Genomic DNA, 21,261 nt, shown 5'->3' with positions numbered 1-21,261 from the left:
TTATTGAGGGATCTCTTAAATAAAGGACACCCTTTAGGATTTCCTACGAATTTTTTTTCAACGATCCAAACCATCTATTTTTAAGTCTACATTCTTAGATCATCCATATATATATGTTGAACAAAATTATAATATGTGCAATCGTCCACATTGCACACCCCCAACAACGAGTGGTTCAAAAACTAATAACATCAATGTTTTTTGTGATAAAATTTCATACATATTGAGCTTTACATATGATTAAGGTGGAAATAATATTGTCAATCTCTTTAAATCTTAACAAGAATCTCGTGTTATTTAATAAATTAATTACCTTGCAAGCCAAAGCAAAAGGAATTAGCTGCTACACATACAATGTAAAGTGCAAATTAATCTCAATGTGACCAACCAAAGTGCGAGTTAACAACCGAAGAAAAACTCTATCTCTCTCTCTAAAAGCTAAATGGTAAAATGGTAAAATGGAAATGGTTGGTTTGTTTGTCCCACGGTCCCACCCAAATAATCAATCCCATTAGTTCCATGTTCGTTTTCATGGTACAAAAAGTCTACAAGTGTTTTGAACTCTTTCATATGCTAGGAGTTGGAGTTGAAGCCACCTAGCACACAGTACTCTTAATTACATATATGATCCCATTATGCAAATAATATATATATATATGATCATCAGAATTCCATTCCAATACTCAACCTTATAATTAATAAAGCTTATTTGATTCAAATATGTCCAGCTGGACTTAGACTTTGGTAACATTTACACATTCAAAAAAGAAAAGAATGAACCAAGGTGGTTGGTGTGAGTGGTTCGGCACTCTCATTCCTTAAGAGAGGTCAGGGGTTCGATCCCTGCTCTCGTACGGAGTCACCACTTTGGCCAACACTTTACCCCTTATGAGCCGATCCGGTGTGAGTGGGGATTAGTCTGGGTTGTGGTTAAGGTTTAAAGGTGCCACCCATAGTTGGGGCCCATCCAGGACCACCTCATGGTTCAGACCAAAAAAAAAAAAAAAAAGAATGGAATGAAGCTGAAATAGACAACACACCAACTCAGCCGGTACAAATTAGGTGACCCATCTAAATTCTGAACCAGCTATAGGCTATGGTTGCCCACTGATATTGCAGGACCACAAGCAGTTCCAATTTCCCTTTCATTTGGATTTTAAGCTTAAATTTTACCTCTTGTATCACTTGACTTGACTTCCACACCCCCAGCTCCTCCAGCTCCTCCAGCTCCTCCTGCTCCTCCAGCCCATTAAAATGTTAAGGGATTGCATGAATAGAGATGGGGAATGAGGTTGCTTTATATGTTATGTCTTTCCTAGTTCTATATCAAAAGCATCCACATTACTCTTATTAATAATAACAAGGAGCATTAGTCATGCTTGTTGATCGACCGGCCTTCTCTCCTGCAACTAAAAGAGAGAAAATACATGTAATAATAATAATAGAAGCTCAAATAATTATTATAACAATCCCACTGAGCTATTGTTAAAGAAGCACAAACAGCTCATCACCTCTCATTCCTACCAAATTCAAAATAAAACCAACCAACAAGAAAGCAAAACATTCACTCATCATGAGCACATGAGGCATCAACATGAACTTAATGAATAAACTAGTAAAAAGAAAGTGCAAATTTTATATACAAAAATGCCAAGAACACTAGTTAAAGATTCTAAAGAAGACAGCAAAGGTGGGTGGGGACCCAGACAGCTGTAGGGCAAAATGCCAAAGACACCCTGTCAAGTGTCAACTTCGTCTCATCAACCCCCACAACGTTCACTTTGGGGTTTGGGGCAGTTCAGAGCCTGCTTTGATAATTGAAAATTAAAATCTGCAAAAACACCTTTGAATTTCTCTCTCTCTCTCTCTCTCTCTCTCTCTCTCTCCTCTCTTTGAGTGTGTATATATACCCCTACCACCCACAACTATTGTCCTTACAGAACTCTGCCTCTCTCAAACTAAATAGCAAGTGCAGAGCCAGAGCTTCTTTCTTTCAATCTTTTTTTCTCTTCTCAAGTCTGAGTTTAAGTGAAGCAGCTAGAAATGGAGGCAATGAAGATGAATGTTTTTGTGGCTTTGTTGGTTGTTGTGATGGTGGCCTTGTCTGGCGTTCAAAAAGTAGCTGCAGCTGATTCTCCAGCACCAAGCCCAACTTCTGATGCCTATGCCTTTGTCCCCACTTTCTTTGCATCTCTAGCAGCTTTGGCTTTTGGGTTCTTCTTCTGAGCTCATGACTGCATTTTAGGTTCATTTCATGGTTGCTTGCTCATTTCTCCTAATCTTTCTCTTTAATCACTTGTATTGAGTGTTTAATGAGAGGGAGGGGATTTTCTTTTGTATTATTTGGGAATTTCAGGTTTAAATTTAATTATTTATTGTTGATGTTGTGATTGATGTGTTTGTTGGTGGTTTTGTATCATATCATATATGATGTATAATTAATGTTAATTTTGTCTAATTTTGTTTTTAATGGGGGAATATGCCTATGGGATGTTAAATTTAGGCTAATAATAAGGAGGAGATCATGAAGAAGAAAGTGAATGTGAATGTGGATAGATTTTCTCTATCATTGTATCTGTGATTCATTGGGTTGGTAGTAATAAATTCCATTATTCTTCTATATATATATATATATTTTTTTTGTGTGTCTGTAATATTTCTGAATGGTTTTTCAGTTTCACCATAAGAAAATAGAAAAGGATTATATAGAAAGAGGAAAAAATTGTTGGCAATTGTTTGTGGTGGTGAATGGTGATGAATCATGATGAGCTGTAGCTAGTCAGCTTGGCAGATTCTAATTCCCTTGTAATGTAATGTAATGATGAAGGGCATTGGTTGGTTCTGGTTCTCTCTCTCTCTCTCTCTCTCGTATTCAATCCGTTCACATGGAAGTCGGAACGGAACAAAAAATATTTGTTCCTCTCTTTAAAACAAGTTGACATCACATGGCACGAAAAAAAGAAAAAAAAAAGTAACGTCTTATCTTCTCATACAAAATTCAGAGAAGCAATGATCAATCGCATGCTTGTTGAGGTTGAGTTGGTGTAAGAAAGAAAGAAAGAAAGAAGAAGGAAAGAATGGTAGGGCGGGCCATAATTGACACACTTTTCCAAAGGAAGGCAAAGTGGAGAAGTTACATGTCTGTGGTTGTTAGTTTACCAGTTTAAGTTTCCCAGTGCTCTGCCCACTCACTACTAGTTAATATTGCCATAATCACTTCGATCTAAATTCAACCACCGCATCCGCAGCACATCCGCACATCCGCACATCCGCATGCATGCGTCACACAAGAACATGATTATTCACCTTCTAGAATCTACTTTGTATTGTATTTGTATCTTCTAAAGGACAAGTGCTATGCTACCATGATATGATTTTATTCAAGAATTAATGTTAAATGTGGTCCCATTAATTAATTTAATTTAATACATGGCATGAGGTGAGGTGGTAGTAAGTTTATTTATTGACTCTTTTAAGTAAGTCGGGTTAACATTCTCTTTCTAAGGTGTCTTCTTCAGTTACAGTTACAGACTAGTAAACATCGTGCATAAAAATTTAATCTCTAAGATTAGTACAGAGACAGGCCTAGCTTTCACAAATCGGCCCTAGTTTTTACTGCCCGTTTACATAACTGGCCTTGTTAATATTTTGTTGGACGTGTTGGGCTCAAATCTTATAGACGAAATTTTGGTTGAAAAAATACAAAAATGAAACTGAAATCATACCATGATCCCTTTCTTACACATTATTCATACGGAATTAGAATATAAATGAGGAATTAACTGAATTCCTAAAATGGGATGATAACCTCTCCAAGTACAGAAATCTGCACATCAAATTTATCCTTCAACAGTTCATATACATCTTTAAAATCTACACCTGTTAGATCTAACTATTTCTACCCGGACAGCCTATTTATGTTTACATCCATTTGAAAAAATATGGCAAAATTAGCGGGCTAACATTACATCTACAATTCTATTTTGCAAAAATTGTATATAGAGGCGCTAAACTGTATCACGGCCACCTAGAGTTCTCATTCAACAATATATTTACCAATAAATGACCAAGTGATTAACCGCCGTCTTGTTTTTTCACCCGCACTAAGCCTTCTCTTGATGCCTAGAGAGGTCCTTATCAGCAAAATGCAAAAGCCTTCTTAATCTCAAAACCATGTCACAGTGAAAAGGCAGTGCAGTTCGCCTCTCCAGGTATGCTGGACTCACAGTCATCCAAGAGAGTGCATGAAGCTCTGCCGCCAGGGATTCGAGAATTACATGCGTCTCAAATTCCAATTCTCTAGCTTCCGAGCTTGGACTCCTTCCCACTTGTTTGGTATTACCTCTCATGAGTTTTTCTTGGCTAAAGTTATTACCTCCATAATGATCAATAAGACTGACCAAAAGAGTTGAAGGCCATTCTTCTTTCAAGTTGCTCCTATAATCTCTCCTCATAGTAGGTACGGCTTTTGAGACCACAAAACAAGTAGAAAGGGGAATAGCAGAACCTTTGCTGTGAAGGAGATGGGCTAGTGGAGGTGATTCAGCAGTGAGGCATGTGGGCAGCTGAAGTGGTGTTGGAGGGAGGAAACGCATGCTGGGTGATGGGATCAGAATGTAAGCAGCAGGTGTGGAACCAAGAGACTTCACAGGTGTGAAGCCTTCCAGATACCCTGATGAGCCCGCACCAACACCACCTTGAGCTCCTGCACAGAGTGGAATCAATATTATGATCTGACAACTTCAAAATAACTTCTCTGATCCTCTTGGCAGATTATGCAGTCAGATGTTTGCAGTGGCTCAGTATTTTCATAATAGACAATTTTCTATGCATACCAAGTAGAGAGGAAATAACTCACCTGGTGATTGTGTATCTGCTTGAAAAACAAGATGTAAAGAATGATCAATTGCAATTGTAATGAAGCTGATACTTTGCACCCACTGAAGCAAGCTCCTTGAGCTGTCAATCAACTGTGTGCCCATAAGCTGCTTTCTCACAGAAGGTTGTCCTAAACCACCTTTCATAAATCCAGAAATTTTTGAGTGAGAGCTGCCATACAGAGGACCAGGTGAAGAAGGTAGGGTTCTTTCTTGAATCAAACTCATCTCCTGCTGCTGCAAGGAAGGCCCGTTACTACTAGCAGACACTCCATCAGACACAGATCGCCGCAGTTGCAAGTGCCATTTTTTCACTTCTGAACCCCCAACTGAATTAATTGCTTTCTGCCACTCTGTTCACAATCAGATGGGAAAATATGAAACATGAACACCAATGCCAATTTGAGAAAAGAGAATAAAATGGTTTCAACAAATAGGCTGTACAAACAATATTCAAATTGATTTCCCCACCCCATCCTACCCAACCCCCCTCCAAAAACAAAAGGTGATTGCAGCAATGTATTTACCGACAGAGAAAAGGAATATATCTCATGATACAATCTTCACTTTACATATAATTCATCTTCCATTACAATTCATCAAAGAAATTGCACAACACAATTTCCACTCAAGTAGTTGCAGCTTCCTAACAGAACCTAAACACTGCTTGAACTTTAAACAGAAAAGCATAAGAACCTTGAAAGCTAAAATGATAGGGATGAACTCTGCATACCTTGGTATTCAAGTTCGTAGAAACTTCCAATGCGTGCAATCACAAAGTCCCTCGGCTTGGCAACACCGGTATCCGAAGAGCAAGCCTGCAGTATTTGACAGCCTTGCTGCAGAACTTGCACAAAAAGACATTCCAGTCCCTTTGTGTCCTGTCTACTGCTAATTCCACCAAAAGGGAATATGTGGCTATCAAGTAACTCCCCCCTTGAATCTGTCCAGATGCATATTAGCCAACGCCAATCCTCTGTCCATCCGTAGCAACAATGTAAGCTAGGAGGAATCTTATCTAGCTCTGATCCATCAGCTTGAGAGCCTGATCCAGAATCTGCACTTCCACCTAAACTTGTACTCTGCATAAAGCCTCCACTGATGTCATCGGACAACGCCTTTGAAGGTTCTGATGGTAAATTACCAAAAGCTAAAGGTGAAAACGCACGCTCCAGAGAACCAGGTTCCGCAAGAATAAAAAGTGGTTCAAACATGTAGCGAGTCTCATCCTGAGAAAAAATATCTCCAATTCTGTTGGGATCGCAGTTTGCTGCTCCAGTTCTTGTTGTTTGCCATGAACTATCCCAGCTACCAGTCCTCAAACTAGCATCAATCTCACCCTCTCTTGGAAGGGAATGCCCAGTAATTCGAGGGCCACCACAGTCCTTCCACGTCCCCGGAGTAGGAGAAGACATTTGCGAGAGGACTGTATGGGATCTACTAGACAGTGATGATTGGACTGCATCACTAGAGGCTCCTCGTGATATTCGGCGAGCCTTGTTGTAAACAGTAAAAGCAGTCTCCTTGAGAATTACAAGTTCATTCAGTGATGGGCTTGTAACTTTAAAAATGGCATCCACTGTCACAATCTGCAGTACCAATTTAGGAATACTAAACCCAGAGAGTACTAAAATATTTGATATTGATGCCTCGTCCACTGTTGCCGAGTAGCTTAATGCCTTCGAAACCTGACTGTACAATATAGATCTCCTTTCTCTGTCTGATTGGAAAATGACTGATCCAATAGCAACAGAAGATTCAATGACAGTCTGTAAAATTGCAATAGGCTCAGGGAAGGGGCACACTACATAAATCACCTGGATGCATAGAACCAACAAAAAATGTGATGTCAATCAAAAGCAGTTACACATGCTTCATGATTATATTGAGCAATTAGCGGAAATACATTTTCCAACTAACTATAAAAATAAGGGAAAATGACTTTGCAGCGAACTCAAAAGAGTCTCAAATAGATAACTTAAGTAAGCTTTGCACTTTAGCATATACTTCTGAAGCCTAAATATCAATTTATCCAAATTATAGGAACAAAAAGAAATTTGCTAAATCATGAAAGAAAAGGAAAAGAAACAGGTCTGAATACAACAATAATTGAAGGCCTAATTGTACTCACCGTAGAAGGACCACTACTTCCTTCTTTTGCATTTGTGGACAAGCAGTGACCAAGTTTCAAAGCTTTGAGAGCCTTTGAGAGAGACTTAAGGTAGCTTGTCAAGTCCCAACCATTCGAAATAGAAAGAAAATAATCGCTTAGTGAGCCCACAAGAGATGCATTTCTACTTTCTATCTTCATTGCTTGAGGACAATCAAGTAGGACAAACCCAGACAAAGGCCTTCTCCCAGAGTCAACCTCCATTTGGCTCCCAAAACTCTGGGGTAAATGAGTTCCCAGTTTGCATGTTTCATAGACTGGAAAAGAAAAAGGGATAACCAGAAAGAATTAAAACACACAGAAAGAAAAGGGGGAGGGGTGTAGAGATAAAGTTAAGGAACAAATAACTTATCTCCTACTAAACAAAGAACATCAGGAACCAGGCAAATTCACCATAAATAAACGAGTTATGAAGAGCCAAGAACAAGGCCTTCTGCAAGGCCAAGTTTTATTTTCCCTTTAATTAACAACTCAGAAATTCCTCTTTTAATTAAAATATTAACACTTTGGGAGAAAAGTATGCTTTCTCCTAAGATAATTCTCTAGTCATCGTTCTCCTTAAGGACGGTCTAACAACTTATCTTGTTTTAGGGGTTGAGCAGCCATGTATAACTTCTAACATAAATTATTCTGCGTTGAGCCTTTTCCAGAGGCTAGAGAAAACACCATGCCCCTTAACTAACTAGCCCCTAAGAGGGTCAGGGCAGCTGCCTGAAGCAGAATTCTTGTTTGATTAGAGCTTTGTTGTCCTTACTGAGTACTGACTAATAGCATAATTTTTCTCCTCGGCTGAGATAATGATGCAGAACCAAGAGACAAAGAGAGAACATTGAGAGGCAGAAAATGGAAAAGAGAAGGGGAAGCAAGGGAAGAAGAGAGAGATAGAGGATCACAGGGGAGGAAATTCTGATGCTACGATCAAATATCTAGTCTATCAAAAGAGTATACCATAGCTAATTTATAGAGGCCAACGCAAAATCATCTCAAACTAAGTTCCCTAATGAAACAAAAATGACCAATCAAATCCATAAAAAAGTAGGATCTCCATCACATAAGGAACTTCTGTAACAACAAAATTCTTGTAGTCCAGGAGGATTGTTCTTTTCTTCGCTATGATACTTCAGTAAATTGTGCAAACAGACATCAATACCAGTTCAAATCTTGTAAAACAGAAAAGCAGATGATAATAATCTTCATTGAACCAAATTACGACTTACCAGTTCCTAGTTGTTGGAAAAAATCGGCAGCAGCAGATGTAAGGGGATCAATGTCTGGACATACAACATAATAAGTAATCTGCAACAATTAATGAACAGAAAGTTGAAGAACCATTCACATATACAAGCATTTCAAATATTCTTCAACACTAGACATGAATAATTTCTATCTAGCATTTGTTGCAAATTTCAATTAACTTACAGGTTTTTGTAGAGCATATGGCTCAAGCGGAGCCTTTTCCCAAAGTTGCAGAGAGCTTGCTGATGTCTTAAGCCAATCGTCTTGATACCTAATACATAGATCATCATTTGCACACTTCTGTTATATGAGAATCGTGCAAAAAGACATAACAATTATCTCAAATATGACAACAAACTCATATCCTCAACACAAGCATTTCAACAAGCTATTCTCAATTCCAATCCAAATCTGCATTTTCATCTGACCATCCATAAATAGAGAACTACTCACAGTTTCATGAATCATGAAGAGGTGTAAAACGAGGTGTTTTACCACCCACCACAAAACAAGGCCTACGCCTTCAGGAACTCGGGCTCCTACACTTACGTGTATATATGTACAAGAAAGTATAAAAATAGTTGGATAAAAGTGCTAAATGACACTAATTTTTTAACACCACAAACATCATGTATCTAGCTTTCAAAACATGTCCCACAAATTTATACATAAAAAAAGTCAACATTGCCCCAACAAATGGTTGATTACAAAATTTGCACTTAAGGTATTTCTCTCCTTCAATGTCTTTTGCACAGTTCCAAAAAAATGCTTCTTACTCAAGGTTAATAAAACTGACCATGATGGATGAGATTAGGGGACACTAAAAATGACGCACTGCGACACAGAGGGAGTTACTGTGTCTAGGAAAGAGAATTGGGGTGTTTAGGAATTGATACAGGTTTTAGAAGAAAGACTGAACAAAACCAACACTCAAAGTGATGTTTGGGGCTAGGAAATTTTAGATTTTATTTCTAGGGACACGCCTCATCCCAAAAGGTTTACATTTTTTGGTACATACTAAGACATACACTTCGGTCAAAAAGGCTCCCTTTGCAGAATTTCATCACAGAGGGAACACTGGCGTGTTTCCCACTCGCTCTGCCCTAAAGCACACCTCACAAAATCCTTGAGAACACAGATAAATCATATTACAGGTATGAGATGTACAGTTACATTACCAAAAGATGTTTAGTTACAGCATTGCACAATTGCACAAGATAAAACTAGAACTCATGAGGAACTTCAATGGTAATATGGAGTTCAATAATGGGGTTCCTCATTGATATAGCATATTACTTTTGGAAAGAAAGATCAGTTATTCTGTGTAGGAGGTCATAGAATCCTCCATATTCTGTTGGAAACTCTCCTTATATATGAATCCTTGTTGTTAAACAAAACAAATTTATGTCTAATTTCACTTCCAGATGTGACACAAAAGTGGTATCAGGATACATACCCAACGAGTATAGCAGGCAACGGAATAACAAAAAGTGTCGGTCTTAGCCGGGAGCACATCTGCAGATCAGACTCAGAAGTACAGTTTTCTTGGTTTGATCTTCTTTGGGATGTCTCGTCCACTTTTGCTCCATCCATTGCACTAGAAACTGTTGAAACTCAAACTATTAGGTATAATGAAATCAGCAATATCATCAAGTACATACATGTATAAGTATACCTTTAAGGCAAGTTGATCCAGCAGAACAAGATGGTGATGGGCTCAATGGTTCTACAATAGAGGGAGCTACAATACTTGATGAATCTTTACTTTCACTTATAGTGGACTCAGCAGAATATCCATCAACTGTGCTTTCACCTGATTGGTTGCGACCTCGGCACCAATCAGTGACAGGCAATGGCCCATCCAAAATACCAAATGCAGATTTTAAGGCTGTCTTTATGTCAGACTGCAGCAAACTAATTACAGATGAAGCATGCACCTGGGGTACAAAGGTAATGCTCTGATATCTGTTTCATCAATATAATCCCATAATAAAACATAACTCCATAATAAGGTCACACACAAGAATCCACAACGAAAACTAGTAATATACAGATAAATATTATGATTAACAACCTAATAGCCTTTCATATTAAATATTGTTTCCAAAAAACTCAAAACCCAACCACTATGTTGCTTTTCCATGGAACAAGTAATAACTGGAATAAATTTGATGGCACAACATGGTTTCATTGAACAAAACCTTAATAATGACTTGGAGGAGGTCGTTTTCAAGAAAATTAAAAAGTATCACACTATAAACATTGGGACTGAAAGCATGATCATAAGTGGCACAAGTTATATCCTAATATAGATGCCAAAGCACTGCATGCTCATCCAAGCAGTCTAATAGGACTCTAGCTTGATTATCCAAGAAACTTTCGACATATCTAGTTAGTTCTTCAAATACATTTTGCCTCCCTCAGAATGGAGTCTCAAACTACAAACCATAGGACGAAACTCTTACAAAGTAATAATTGTAATTTACAAGGCATCAAAAGTAAGTAATTTAACACAGTACCTACATAGATCCATCAAAGACAGGCACTAAATACTTAGTATACTAACCCAAGAATCATATAATAATCTCACATTAGAATTTATCCTTAATGAGGTTTGAAAGTGGCATAATATAGTGAGCAACATGAGCATGCTATTATAACAAGGACGTCAACTTGCTAAATAAAAGAGCATTATATGTAATAAAAGCTTACATCAGCAGAGAGTGGATCAACTAATTCCACACCAGCAATGTCCAGGGAGTGACAAGAAGCCAGTGTACCCCCACAACCAGCATGGACCATAGACGGCCCACAAGAAAATCCCTTCCTCCATTGCTCCTGTAACGCCAGCCAACCATAAGGACCATCACTACAATCTGAGTCCAGGGCCAAATCAACAAAGGAAGTAGCTTGCTGTACAAGTAATGAAAAACCATCAAGAAGTTCCTGAAGTGGTTGTCTCCCATAAGAAAGCATACTTTCATCATTGAATGAAGTATGAGGCAAGGACGAGCTAATTTCCATACTAGATGAACTTGTGGGTTTTGGGACTCTCGGAGCTCCTACGGAGCGCCAGACACCAACAGGTGCATTGAGATGCCCATCTATCATTCCTCCATCAATATCACCGGCAATTCTAACGGGTATCGATTCTTTCCTCCTCGCCTCATACTTTCCAGATATGTTTTCTGGCATGACACTTTGGTCACCTGGCAGCCTACTAAAACCAATAGATGAGAGACTACTTGAAGACAACAAGGTGTGCCGTATTCTACACATTGATGCCTGAAATAAGATGCACTCAATTTCAGTTGCAGGAATGGTCCTCATAGATAGAAAGGAATTTTCTGATTCAAATGTGCCTTCAGTCATTTTCCTCTGTGCCGCTTTGACCGCATTTGTAGAATTGAGAACAGGGAAAGGAGATTGTGCCACCCCATCATGTGCGACCGCAATGCCATTACTACTTGTAAGCAATCTTCTGTCTTGTTGCTCTTTTCCACTCTCCACATGAGTGTAATAGTTCCTCGACCGGAAAATGTTGCTTGCATCTTTCTTTCCAGCACATGGTTTAGAATTTGATGGTATGCCAGTCTTCTCATCAAATCCATCAAAGCAAGAAGAAGGTGGTGTTGGACCATATGTGTAAATGCTCGGGCTTGAATTTGAACTCTCTGCTTTTCTAGATTTTGGCAAGTATGGGCTTCTGAAAATGGATGATGAGACTTCACTTGTAGGTGTTTCAACAGCTCCATATTCAGGAGCAAATGTCATCAGTGCCTCAGCTTTTATTATGTGATCAAATTCACTTATATTAGATGTTGAAGAGCAGTTCACTGGACCCGAGGACAAAGCACTATTTATGGCTTCTTGATTTTTTATGAGCGTCTCTTCCATGGCTCCAGGAGGGGGTGGAATAAAGCTTTCAAAGGATGCAAAACCCTCGGACAAAAGCAACTGATCAGAAACATCCATCACCCCAACTGGGTTGTCAACTACATCGCCGAAATCTGGTGCAGAAAACATGAGAGCCTGAGATTCAGCAGTTCCTGGGGGCTTCACAAAACAAAGAAACATGATCAGATCAAAGAACCACATTCATGTCATTAAAATGAAAGGGAGGACAACATAATGCAGGTCTAATCGCACGCGCTTACACCACTATCAAATAAAGGTTGCCCTTTATTGTCATAAAAGAATTATTAAAATATACGTTCGATCAAGCAAAAACATATTGCAACACAAACTGCAAACAAGAAGCCTGTAAAGGAAACATGCAATGTTGTATGAATGTATATGTAAATATCTTACAGGATAAGAAAATACCTCTCCGAAAGGCAAAACATCACTTTCAAATAAGTCACCAAAATCTCCAAATTCATTAATCAAAGCATGGATATCAGTGCCATATCTATCATCACCATCCCAATCCCAAAGAGATCCAATCTGGTCATTTGTAACTACAGTGATCGCTGAGTTGTTGACTTCCATGGAACCAAAATCAGAGTTGTACGTATCCTGCAGAGAAGCACTTGTAGCTGTTCCCACTTCAGCAAATGACTCTGCCATCCCATCTCGTGGACGCTTAAAACCCTGTGGAGAAATAATAATCACTTATCCCATGAACTCATCCCAAATAAACAAACAGTAATATAAGTGGTACAACATAGGAGAGCTAACGTAAACTTAAATTTATTCAGTAAATAGACTTTCCATCCTTTTTTCATAAAAAATGAACTTTATTAATCACTTCAAAATACAAGAGCAAAGCCATTAATAAAACTCGTCAGCCCAAAGAAATGGTGAGATGCTTAATGGCAGGTATAATATTCTAGTGATGTCATCAATGTTAATGAGAGAGCTGAACTTTATTAATAGCTTAAACTGAGAGAACACCGAAAACTAGGTTAAGTACAGCCCTCCAATCTGCAAAAATAACAAAATACCATATTTCCCAAAAATTATAAGAAACCAAAGACCAAAGCGAACTCCAAATGGTCTTTCCCATAACACTCTCCCCCACAGTTATCACAAGAAGACAAACCACAAGGTTTACACCCAACTACATTTTTTTTATAAGAAACAACTTTCACTCATATTATATCAAAAGTACATCGACCAGTTGACCAGGAATCCACCTAAGCTACATACAAAATTTTGAAAAATTAACAGTTATCACACAGGATATAACGTTGCTATTAATGACAAAAGACCAAACAACACAGATGTCATGCACACCATGAATCTCTGTCTGCACTCATGATATAAAGGAACTTTTAACACATAATATGCATCACAAACCTAAGATATTGCAAACCGTTCCCCCCACTAGCAGTTGGATTTTCAAAAGCTAGTTAACAATATGTTGAGGAACGTAAAATTACCACATTGGAAACTTGACAAAATAAAATACAATACGTAACTTGGTGGTTCCACTACCAATAACACCAAGGCCTTTTGTGATAAAACCCCAAACCTAGTGGGCTATGCAAGTTGGGGACAGTATCAGTGTTGGATCAATAAGTAGTGTGTCAATGGTCTGTCTCTCTGAAATCTTAACACACTAGTCCCAGCATGTAGCGAATAATCCACTTAGCTGACTAAACTTTAAGATTGCTTATTTAGCTTGAAGTACAATACCAATGTGTGTCCATATACCATATGTGAAAAAACTAAAGAATAGATGATGTACCAATTTGGAGATATCATTTCCCAACCGATTATTAAAAGATAAACCAGACTGTCTACAGGTTAAAGAATCGGCATCTGCCTCCAGTTCACTGGCTCCTGTAGCCATTCTGTCATCACTATCGCTGGAGCTGCTGCTTATGCTACTAATGCTGCTACTATTACTGTTGCTACTACTATTATACCCACGTTGTGTGCGAATCCCATTGGTTTCATTGCATTCCTCCATAGGTTCTATGCTGTCAGAACTGCAGAAACCAGAACAGCCAGAAATGAGAGATATAACATTTAGCAACAGTGTTTAGACTCTATCTATAATGATATTGTTATAATGAACCTCAAAATAAAAGAGTTTAATGACCAGACCAAAACCATAGTCAAAGGTCAAATATATATTTTAGAACATCAAACCAAATTAAGTGACATAAGAATAACAAGCAACATTATCGATCTAACTGTTCTGTGTCAAACTGATGAAAATCGGCAACCATCATAGTCTTCTAACAAAAAAGCAAATTTACATTTACGTGTGAGTGTATTGAAGGGGTATAGAGAACCACAAAACAAATTAACTTAATATACTAAAATTACAATAATGGCAAAATAAAAATATGTTAACTCGAGAAACGCTTAAGTAGAGATAAGAAGTCACTAACCAAAGCATAAAGAAAGATGAGCCAGGCATGGAGGGTCCAATCCAATTTTGAAGCCAAAATCTGCAAGTTCACATCAACAGTTTTAGGTCAAGTTAAATTTACGTGTCGACAACATATAAAGAGCTGAATAAGAATGGGCAGTGCAGCAAGTGGACCACAGATTATAATTCTAAACAGCTAAAGCTTGAACCTAGCACAAAATAGAAATAAAATCATATTTGAATGAACTAATGCTTGGGAAACACCGATGTTATTTTCATGCATGCACGCATTAAAAAAATGGACAAAATAAAAATACTAATGATTATTCCCAAAATAGCTTAAGTACGGACATATAAACACATCCAACTGAGTTAGACAATTGCCTCCCATTTGGGCGAGGCTCCAAATCATGTTAAGAAATCAATCTCACGCTCGGAACAGAAAAACTAAGGTACCTTTTCAGAGATGATCCGGCCACTTGCAAGGATGGGACAAGCACTGCCTCGGCCGGATATACAAATGTTTTTTCATAAACTGATATATTATCCAACGAACCCTTCTGATCACCTCTTCCCAAAGAAGGAGATTCAACAGGGTGATGCTTCACTACATTCCTGAGGGAATTTGAGTTTGATTGTAAGGCCCGGTCACTTCTAGGTCTAGGACAGCCAAGGGTAACTTCAACATAGCAATTTTGCCACGTCAGTTGGGAACCAGAACCTTGAGAGACATGGTTTGGCAGACCAATGAAATTTGAAGTCTTAAGCTTGCTAGAACTACATGAACAAGAACAATAAACAAACATTAATGTTTCGTTTTTCTTTTAAGAAGAAAAAAACACAAAATGAAGAAGTGATATTTGAAATAGTAAGAATAGATACAAGATAAAAGATTAAATTTTACCTGAAATACACTTGTTTGACAAGATCACTTGGACAACATCCAGTTAGCCTCCCACATATTCCATGAGGAGAAACAATAACTGTGACAACCAATTTCAAACATAATCAGTATAGAACCAATTTTCTAGTTATAACATAAAGAACCTTCCCATTTTCAGGTCAAATCCCACTATAGAAGGTATGGTTAAAGAGTTCTAGCACACACTTTCTCAAAGTACATTAGGAATTAGAGTCAAGAGTATAGAAAGTAGACCAACCTGGAAGTCCATAACACGAATTTTGGGAAGAATGCTTTTGTACTCTCTCCAAATCATCACTGGAAAGTGCTCGGATATGCCTATAAAGAGTTATAAATAATAAAAGATATTAAAATATGTTTCAACAGGCATTACACAAAAATTATTCCTAAGTTGGATTTACACACTTCGCAGATACTAGAGCATGCACAAAGATTCCCTCTTCAGTGGCAGCAAAGATAAACTCAACTGTAGGCTGGCCTCTCCTGCAAAACATCAATCAAGAATTAGGCAATTCAAAAGGCATCATGAAATTACCTATTAAGATGACAACTAACTATTGCACAATCACCCATCCATGCACACTACACACACCTAGAAGAAAGAAAAGAATAACTTCTTTGTCATTATTTTGATCTTTCTGATCCTCAGTTGGGAAGTTGTCCTTTTAGGGAGTTACTAGTTGTGACCATGTTGATATTAAAAGATAATAAGACATGTTTAACAGGAGCAGTGGAACACCCCCACCCCCAAACAACAACAAATGAAAATGCAGCCAAGATAATGTATTGAGTCTAAGACCATGTTGGAACAAGTGTTAGTAAATACAAACCACAATCACAAAACACGTATTTGTAGTGATAAAGAAGTCAGATGATTTATGAGAAAAAGTTCATATATGATTAAGTTGTGGAACAAAGGGTACGATGATTGGAGATAAAATAATAAAAGCATTCAAGAACAAATTAAATATTGCTCATTTTTGTTAGAAGCAGGTTATCAATGCTGTCGTTATTACAGCGAATGCTACATTTTAATTTTTAGAAAGCATTTCTACCAATGGAACTAGCACTCAAAGCATAAAACACCTGAGAAGCTCTTCACTTTGTGATGCATGGAACTTTGAAAATACATCTCCAAATCTCATGTAGGCTAGTCCAGTCAGTGCTCTGTAAATACCAAGAAAATAACTGTCAAGATATCAACAACATGAATTTTACTGCTTGGATTTCAGATGATTGATGAGCAATGACCTTTCTATACGATTCCTTAAAGCCTGAGAAAGGGCAGTCGCAACCTCTTCTGAGTCCCCAGGAGACATCCAAAGTCCAGATGCAACAACTTCCTCAAAATAAATTAAAATCAATACATAACTCCACAGATACAATTGCATACCGCGATAATATACAATTTGGCTATGGCACACAAGAAGTATATGATAACAAACAAAGTAACCACCATTTACCAATCCATAAATAATACATGCAGCAATCATAACAAAAACCGAAGAACACATAGTACCTCTTAATTTAGAGACTGCAGCTTGAGGAGGGTCAGCATAACTTGAATGACGCCCAGGAAGAAAAAGCCAGAGTTTAATTTTCTCATCTGTGTATGTTGTACAAAGCAGCAGTTAAATACCAAATATGGTCAACTATACACTATAGGACACGAGGAATATGGTAAATTTCTCCCTATTCCGTCAAACAAGTAACAAATAAACATCCAATGTAACAGTTTTAAGCTATTAGGTGAAGAGGTCTACTTCATACTTACTACTTATTTCATCGAACCAACATGGGATTTATTTCTTCAACATTGTCAACCAAACAGTTATAAGTTATAACAGATTGGCATGTATTCAGGAACTAAATGATCCATTTCTTACCCGGATTGTGCAAACCTTGAGATGGATCCCAAGGCCCAACAAAAGAGTTGGTCCATGTGCTGAGAAATCCTTCCTTCTGCAACTGTAGATGCGATGAAAGTACCAGCTGTGTGGCAGCATCTTTCACACTGCTTAACATCAGAAAAGAGTTAGCTTTGCTAATGCTTAGAGAACATGACAAACTGAGCCGTCTGCCTAACTATTAGGAAACTAAAGAGAATTTCGGGTGTACATTCACCTTTTATCTGGTTGTGGGATCAACTCAGACTCATGAGGGAGGAACTGAAACCATGATATTTGATGAAGACCACCCTGTTGAAATGATCAATAACAGTTACAATAATACTATTTTTGTTAAATCAAATATTTCAGGCCTTCTATTAAATATGATAACTTACAACACCAAAAAGGAAAAAGTCAGCATACCCTTCAAGTACATATTGTTAGAAAATTGTAGTTTTTTCAATGAGAATTAGAGAGTTACTTTAACCCATTGAAACCCACCCACTTTCCTTCTTCTTCTTTTTTTAATTTTTTTTTTTTTTTTTTTTCTCTCTCCCCCTCGGCACATTATCTCTCTTCCTTCGCTCCCTCACTGAAACCGAATGAAAAAGAAAATCTTCTTCAAACCCGACCATCTACTTTCTCTAGCTCTGCAAAGATAAAAGGCTTTCTTGACGACTATATATTATTTTCTCCAACAGTGAAAACGGGGTAAATTTTGAAGGGGTTTTTCGTATGTTAATATCAAGATTCATCCATCTTCTTCATTACTCCCACACATGGATTTTCAATCAATATCCACTTTGCATTTTAATATAATAAAGCAATGAATAAAGCATAAGAAGCTTTCAAAACCAATCATATTTGAGTTTACCTTATGACGACGACAATTTAATAACAAATGATTTGTGAATAAACAGACACATGCCTTTATGTCGTTTTGCAAACTCAGATTTCACAAGGAATTTAACCTTTTCTTAATGAGGTTTCTATGAACAAAACTAATCAGTCAATTGTTGTTGTTTCCAAAAGGTTTTGAGTTTAGCCTCCTAAGATGTTAGCGAGCGATTTTGAGAGAGATTAAAGAAAGACATGGTTGTGAGTGATATATCGTGGTCCCAGTTAAATGTCGCCATGGGTTACACCTCTAACTCTCAATACGCAGGTGTCATGATTATTAGGTTTCCTTATTTGACTGGTTACCATGATGAAGGAAGGGAAGAAACGGAACTTTATGGGTTACAGAGAGAAAATGTACAACTAATATAGAGAGAAATTAAATTCCTCGTATATTGTGCAAGATAAAAGCAGATGTTTCTTCGATTATGTCAGATGTATTTCAGCCCTTAGATGGTAAAAAATTTAGGGGCTGAAAATTTGTGTTGAATTATGTGGTTCCCGAACAGGATCCATAAATTAGTTGTAGTTTAGGGTTTTTATCTGTTATAGTTAGTTTAGGGTTTTTATCTTCATTATTGTATGCATCATTACACGTTCAATAAGATTGGTATTCTCTCTCTCTCTCTTCTTTCCCTATTGCAAAGTTATCAAATATAACTGCATCCAAGCCATTAAGCAAATATTAAAAATGACATCAAAGAAATGAAACTTCAAGAATTCAAAGCTAACAGAAAGAATAAAACGAGAGTAAATGACCATACGATTTTGAAAACATTGGTCCACATTCCTTTTCAATAAAGCTCTAGAGCTCCTTCCCCTCAGTCTTCAACTACTTGCAACCTTCTTTTATTAATGTAAATTCATATCAAATCAAATCCCCAAGCATTTCTCAGCCCTGCAAACAACAGCACAATGAAAATTCATACACGTTTCCAAAGCAAAGTATATATGCGTCTATATGTTAAGAGTTATAAAACCTAGCAACGCGTTGGTGGCCAACAAACGGGTAGGGAAAGAAATTAAAAACTCAGAATTTCATAAACCTGCGGCATAATTTCACATGTATCTCCTTCCCAATTCCAAAGATTTCTTGACAACAGAAAAACGGAGACAGAAGTAAGGTGGAATATAAATGAGCGTACCTTCAGTTTGTTTGGTTAACTGGAAATTTCAGTCGGGGATTTGAATTGGTTTGGTTTTCGCGTGCTTGAAGAGTTTTCAGAGGGTTTTTCTTTCACTCAAAGTCTCTCAACAGTCCAAGTACGAATTTGGATCGATTTGTTTTGGGCACCTAGAAATTATAGAGCGTGTAAACGAGTCGGATCTCAGTCGGATCCTATTTCGTTCCGTTACGCACTCGGATCCAATTTGATGTCGTGCTGCTGCGCCTGCGAGTGAGAATTTCAGTCTCTGCTGTTAATTTGTCCGCGACCCGATGGATTTACGGTGCGGCACGTATATATAAAATGGTGTGGCATATTTAAAATTGTTTAGATTTAAAATGAAAGTAGTTATTAACAATTGTTTATTGTTAACTTTCTATTTTTACTACAAATTTATTAAACTAAATGTCATTTTAAACCTTGTCAACAAAGATAACTTCTTCTTTTTTCTTTGTCAACGAAGATAATTTATACTTCTTTCGCTTTTAATTTGATTTATATTCACACAAATTAAAATTCTATCACAATCTTTCATAAATTGGTGTGATTGTTTGTAACAATTTACCCATTCAGCGTAACTATTCTTTTTGGGCAAACATTCAACGTAACTATTTGACCCGTTAAATCCAAATACTATTTATTTGCTTAAAAAATAAAATAAATAAATAAAGAAGAAAAAGAAACTTGGTTGAAAGATGCAGGCGTGTATACACTCATACTTTTCTTCAACATCTTCGTCTTTCTCTGGCAACCCATCGATCCAATTGGCCTCTGCAGACCATCGTCATTTCGATCCATTCGATCGAGCTTCAACCTCCAATGCACTACCCTCTCTGAAGAATCGATTCATAGGTAGCTCTGAACTCAACCTTATCGAAATCCCAACTCCTACTTCAATTATATTCAAATATTTTAAGAGTATAGCCCTACATCTATACTCTTTAAATATATTCAAATATTTAAAACATATAGCCGCGGTTCTATATTTTTAAAATATATTACTATTAAAAGAGTATAGCCAGGCAGCTATACTCTTCGAATATATTCGAATATTTTAACAATGTAGCCCACCGGCTATACTGTTAAAACAGATTATATTTATAGGGTATAGTCGCGAGGCTATACTCCTTAAAAATTAATATATTTTAAAGTATTGGCGTGTGGCTATGCTCTTTAAATATTTTTGAATATTTTAACATTACAGCTGGGTGGCTATACTATTAAAATATATAAATAGTATAGCCGCGCGGCTATAACATTAAAATATTTGTTACTTTTCTTTTTTGTAATTAAGTGGTATCTTAGCCTTTTTTTATTACTTTAATTAGTAATTATGTTTTAATTATTATTTGTTTTGTGAATAATTAGTATTGAAATATTTTTCTACTTACTTAATAAAGAGTAATTAATTATATTTAATTATCTTAAATAATTTTGTGGACTTTTAAATTACTTTTAATTTCCAAATATATTTTAAATTTTGTTTCAATTATTAGCAAATTATTTTAGTATTCCAAAAATGAATTTGAGCCCACAAAAGTTAAATTAAAAAAGAACTGAGGCAGGCCGCACGGCTATACTATTTCTTTTATAAAAAAATATAGAAATAACCGCGTATACCCTTGCTGGTATACTATTTCTTTGAAAAAAAAATTAAAACCCGAGTATAGCCGTTCGGCTATACTATTTCCTTGAAAAAATAGAAATAACCACGTATAGCCGCCTATACTATTTCTGCTTAAAAAATTTAGACAAAACCGATTATAGCCGTGCGGCTAT

The 21,261-nt window shown here is 37.1% G+C and overlaps 2 protein-coding genes across 4 annotated transcripts; one reads left to right on the top strand and one right to left on the bottom strand.

Annotated features, from left to right (window-relative positions):
- Window positions 1-1,824: 1,824 nt before the first annotated feature.
- On the top strand, window positions 1,825-2,458 carry LOC110759022 (arabinogalactan protein 14-like). The gene has a single exon (XM_021961023.2). It carries the CDS (start codon window positions 2,044-2,046, stop codon window positions 2,224-2,226), a length of 183 nt encoding a protein of 60 aa, XP_021816715.1. The 5' UTR covers window positions 1,825-2,043; the 3' UTR covers window positions 2,227-2,458.
- A 1,359-nt stretch (window positions 2,459-3,817) lies between these two features.
- GCT (RNA polymerase II transcription mediator) lies at window positions 3,818-19,758 on the bottom strand. 3 transcript variants are annotated; one of them, XM_088254433.1, is made up of 23 exons: window positions 19,363-19,758; window positions 19,081-19,214; window positions 17,655-17,728; window positions 17,417-17,547; window positions 17,050-17,136; window positions 16,782-16,869; window positions 16,617-16,697; window positions 15,936-16,013; window positions 15,769-15,848; window positions 15,513-15,591; window positions 15,065-15,385; window positions 14,628-14,687; window positions 13,976-14,219; window positions 12,610-12,876; window positions 10,996-12,339; window positions 9,959-10,220; window positions 9,740-9,887; window positions 8,467-8,554; window positions 8,265-8,343; window positions 7,009-7,304; window positions 5,611-6,694; window positions 4,859-5,230; window positions 3,818-4,705 (listed from the first exon to the last, which is right to left on the bottom strand). In XM_088254433.1, the coding sequence occupies exons 2-23, from the start codon at window positions 19,102-19,104 to the stop codon at window positions 4,104-4,106; spliced, it is 5,889 nt and encodes a 1,962-aa protein (XP_088110559.1). In that variant the 5' UTR covers window positions 19,105-19,214; window positions 19,363-19,758; the 3' UTR covers window positions 3,818-4,103. The 3 variants fall into 3 exon arrangements, with proteins under 3 accessions (XP_088110559.1, XP_021816671.2, XP_021816672.2); XM_021960979.2 differs by having other exon boundaries at window positions 19,462-19,758; XM_021960980.2 differs by having other exon boundaries at window positions 17,417-17,544; window positions 19,462-19,758.
- Between the last annotated feature and the right edge of the window lie 1,503 nt (window positions 19,759-21,261).

The sequence above is a fragment of the Prunus avium genome, chromosome 6 (assembly GCF_965620075.1).
Source record: "Prunus avium chromosome 6, drPruAviu1.hap1.1, whole genome shotgun sequence".
NCBI classification, from domain to species: domain Eukaryota; kingdom Viridiplantae; phylum Streptophyta; class Magnoliopsida; order Rosales; family Rosaceae; genus Prunus; species Prunus avium.
This window is presented reverse-complemented; position numbering and strand designations above follow the sequence as displayed.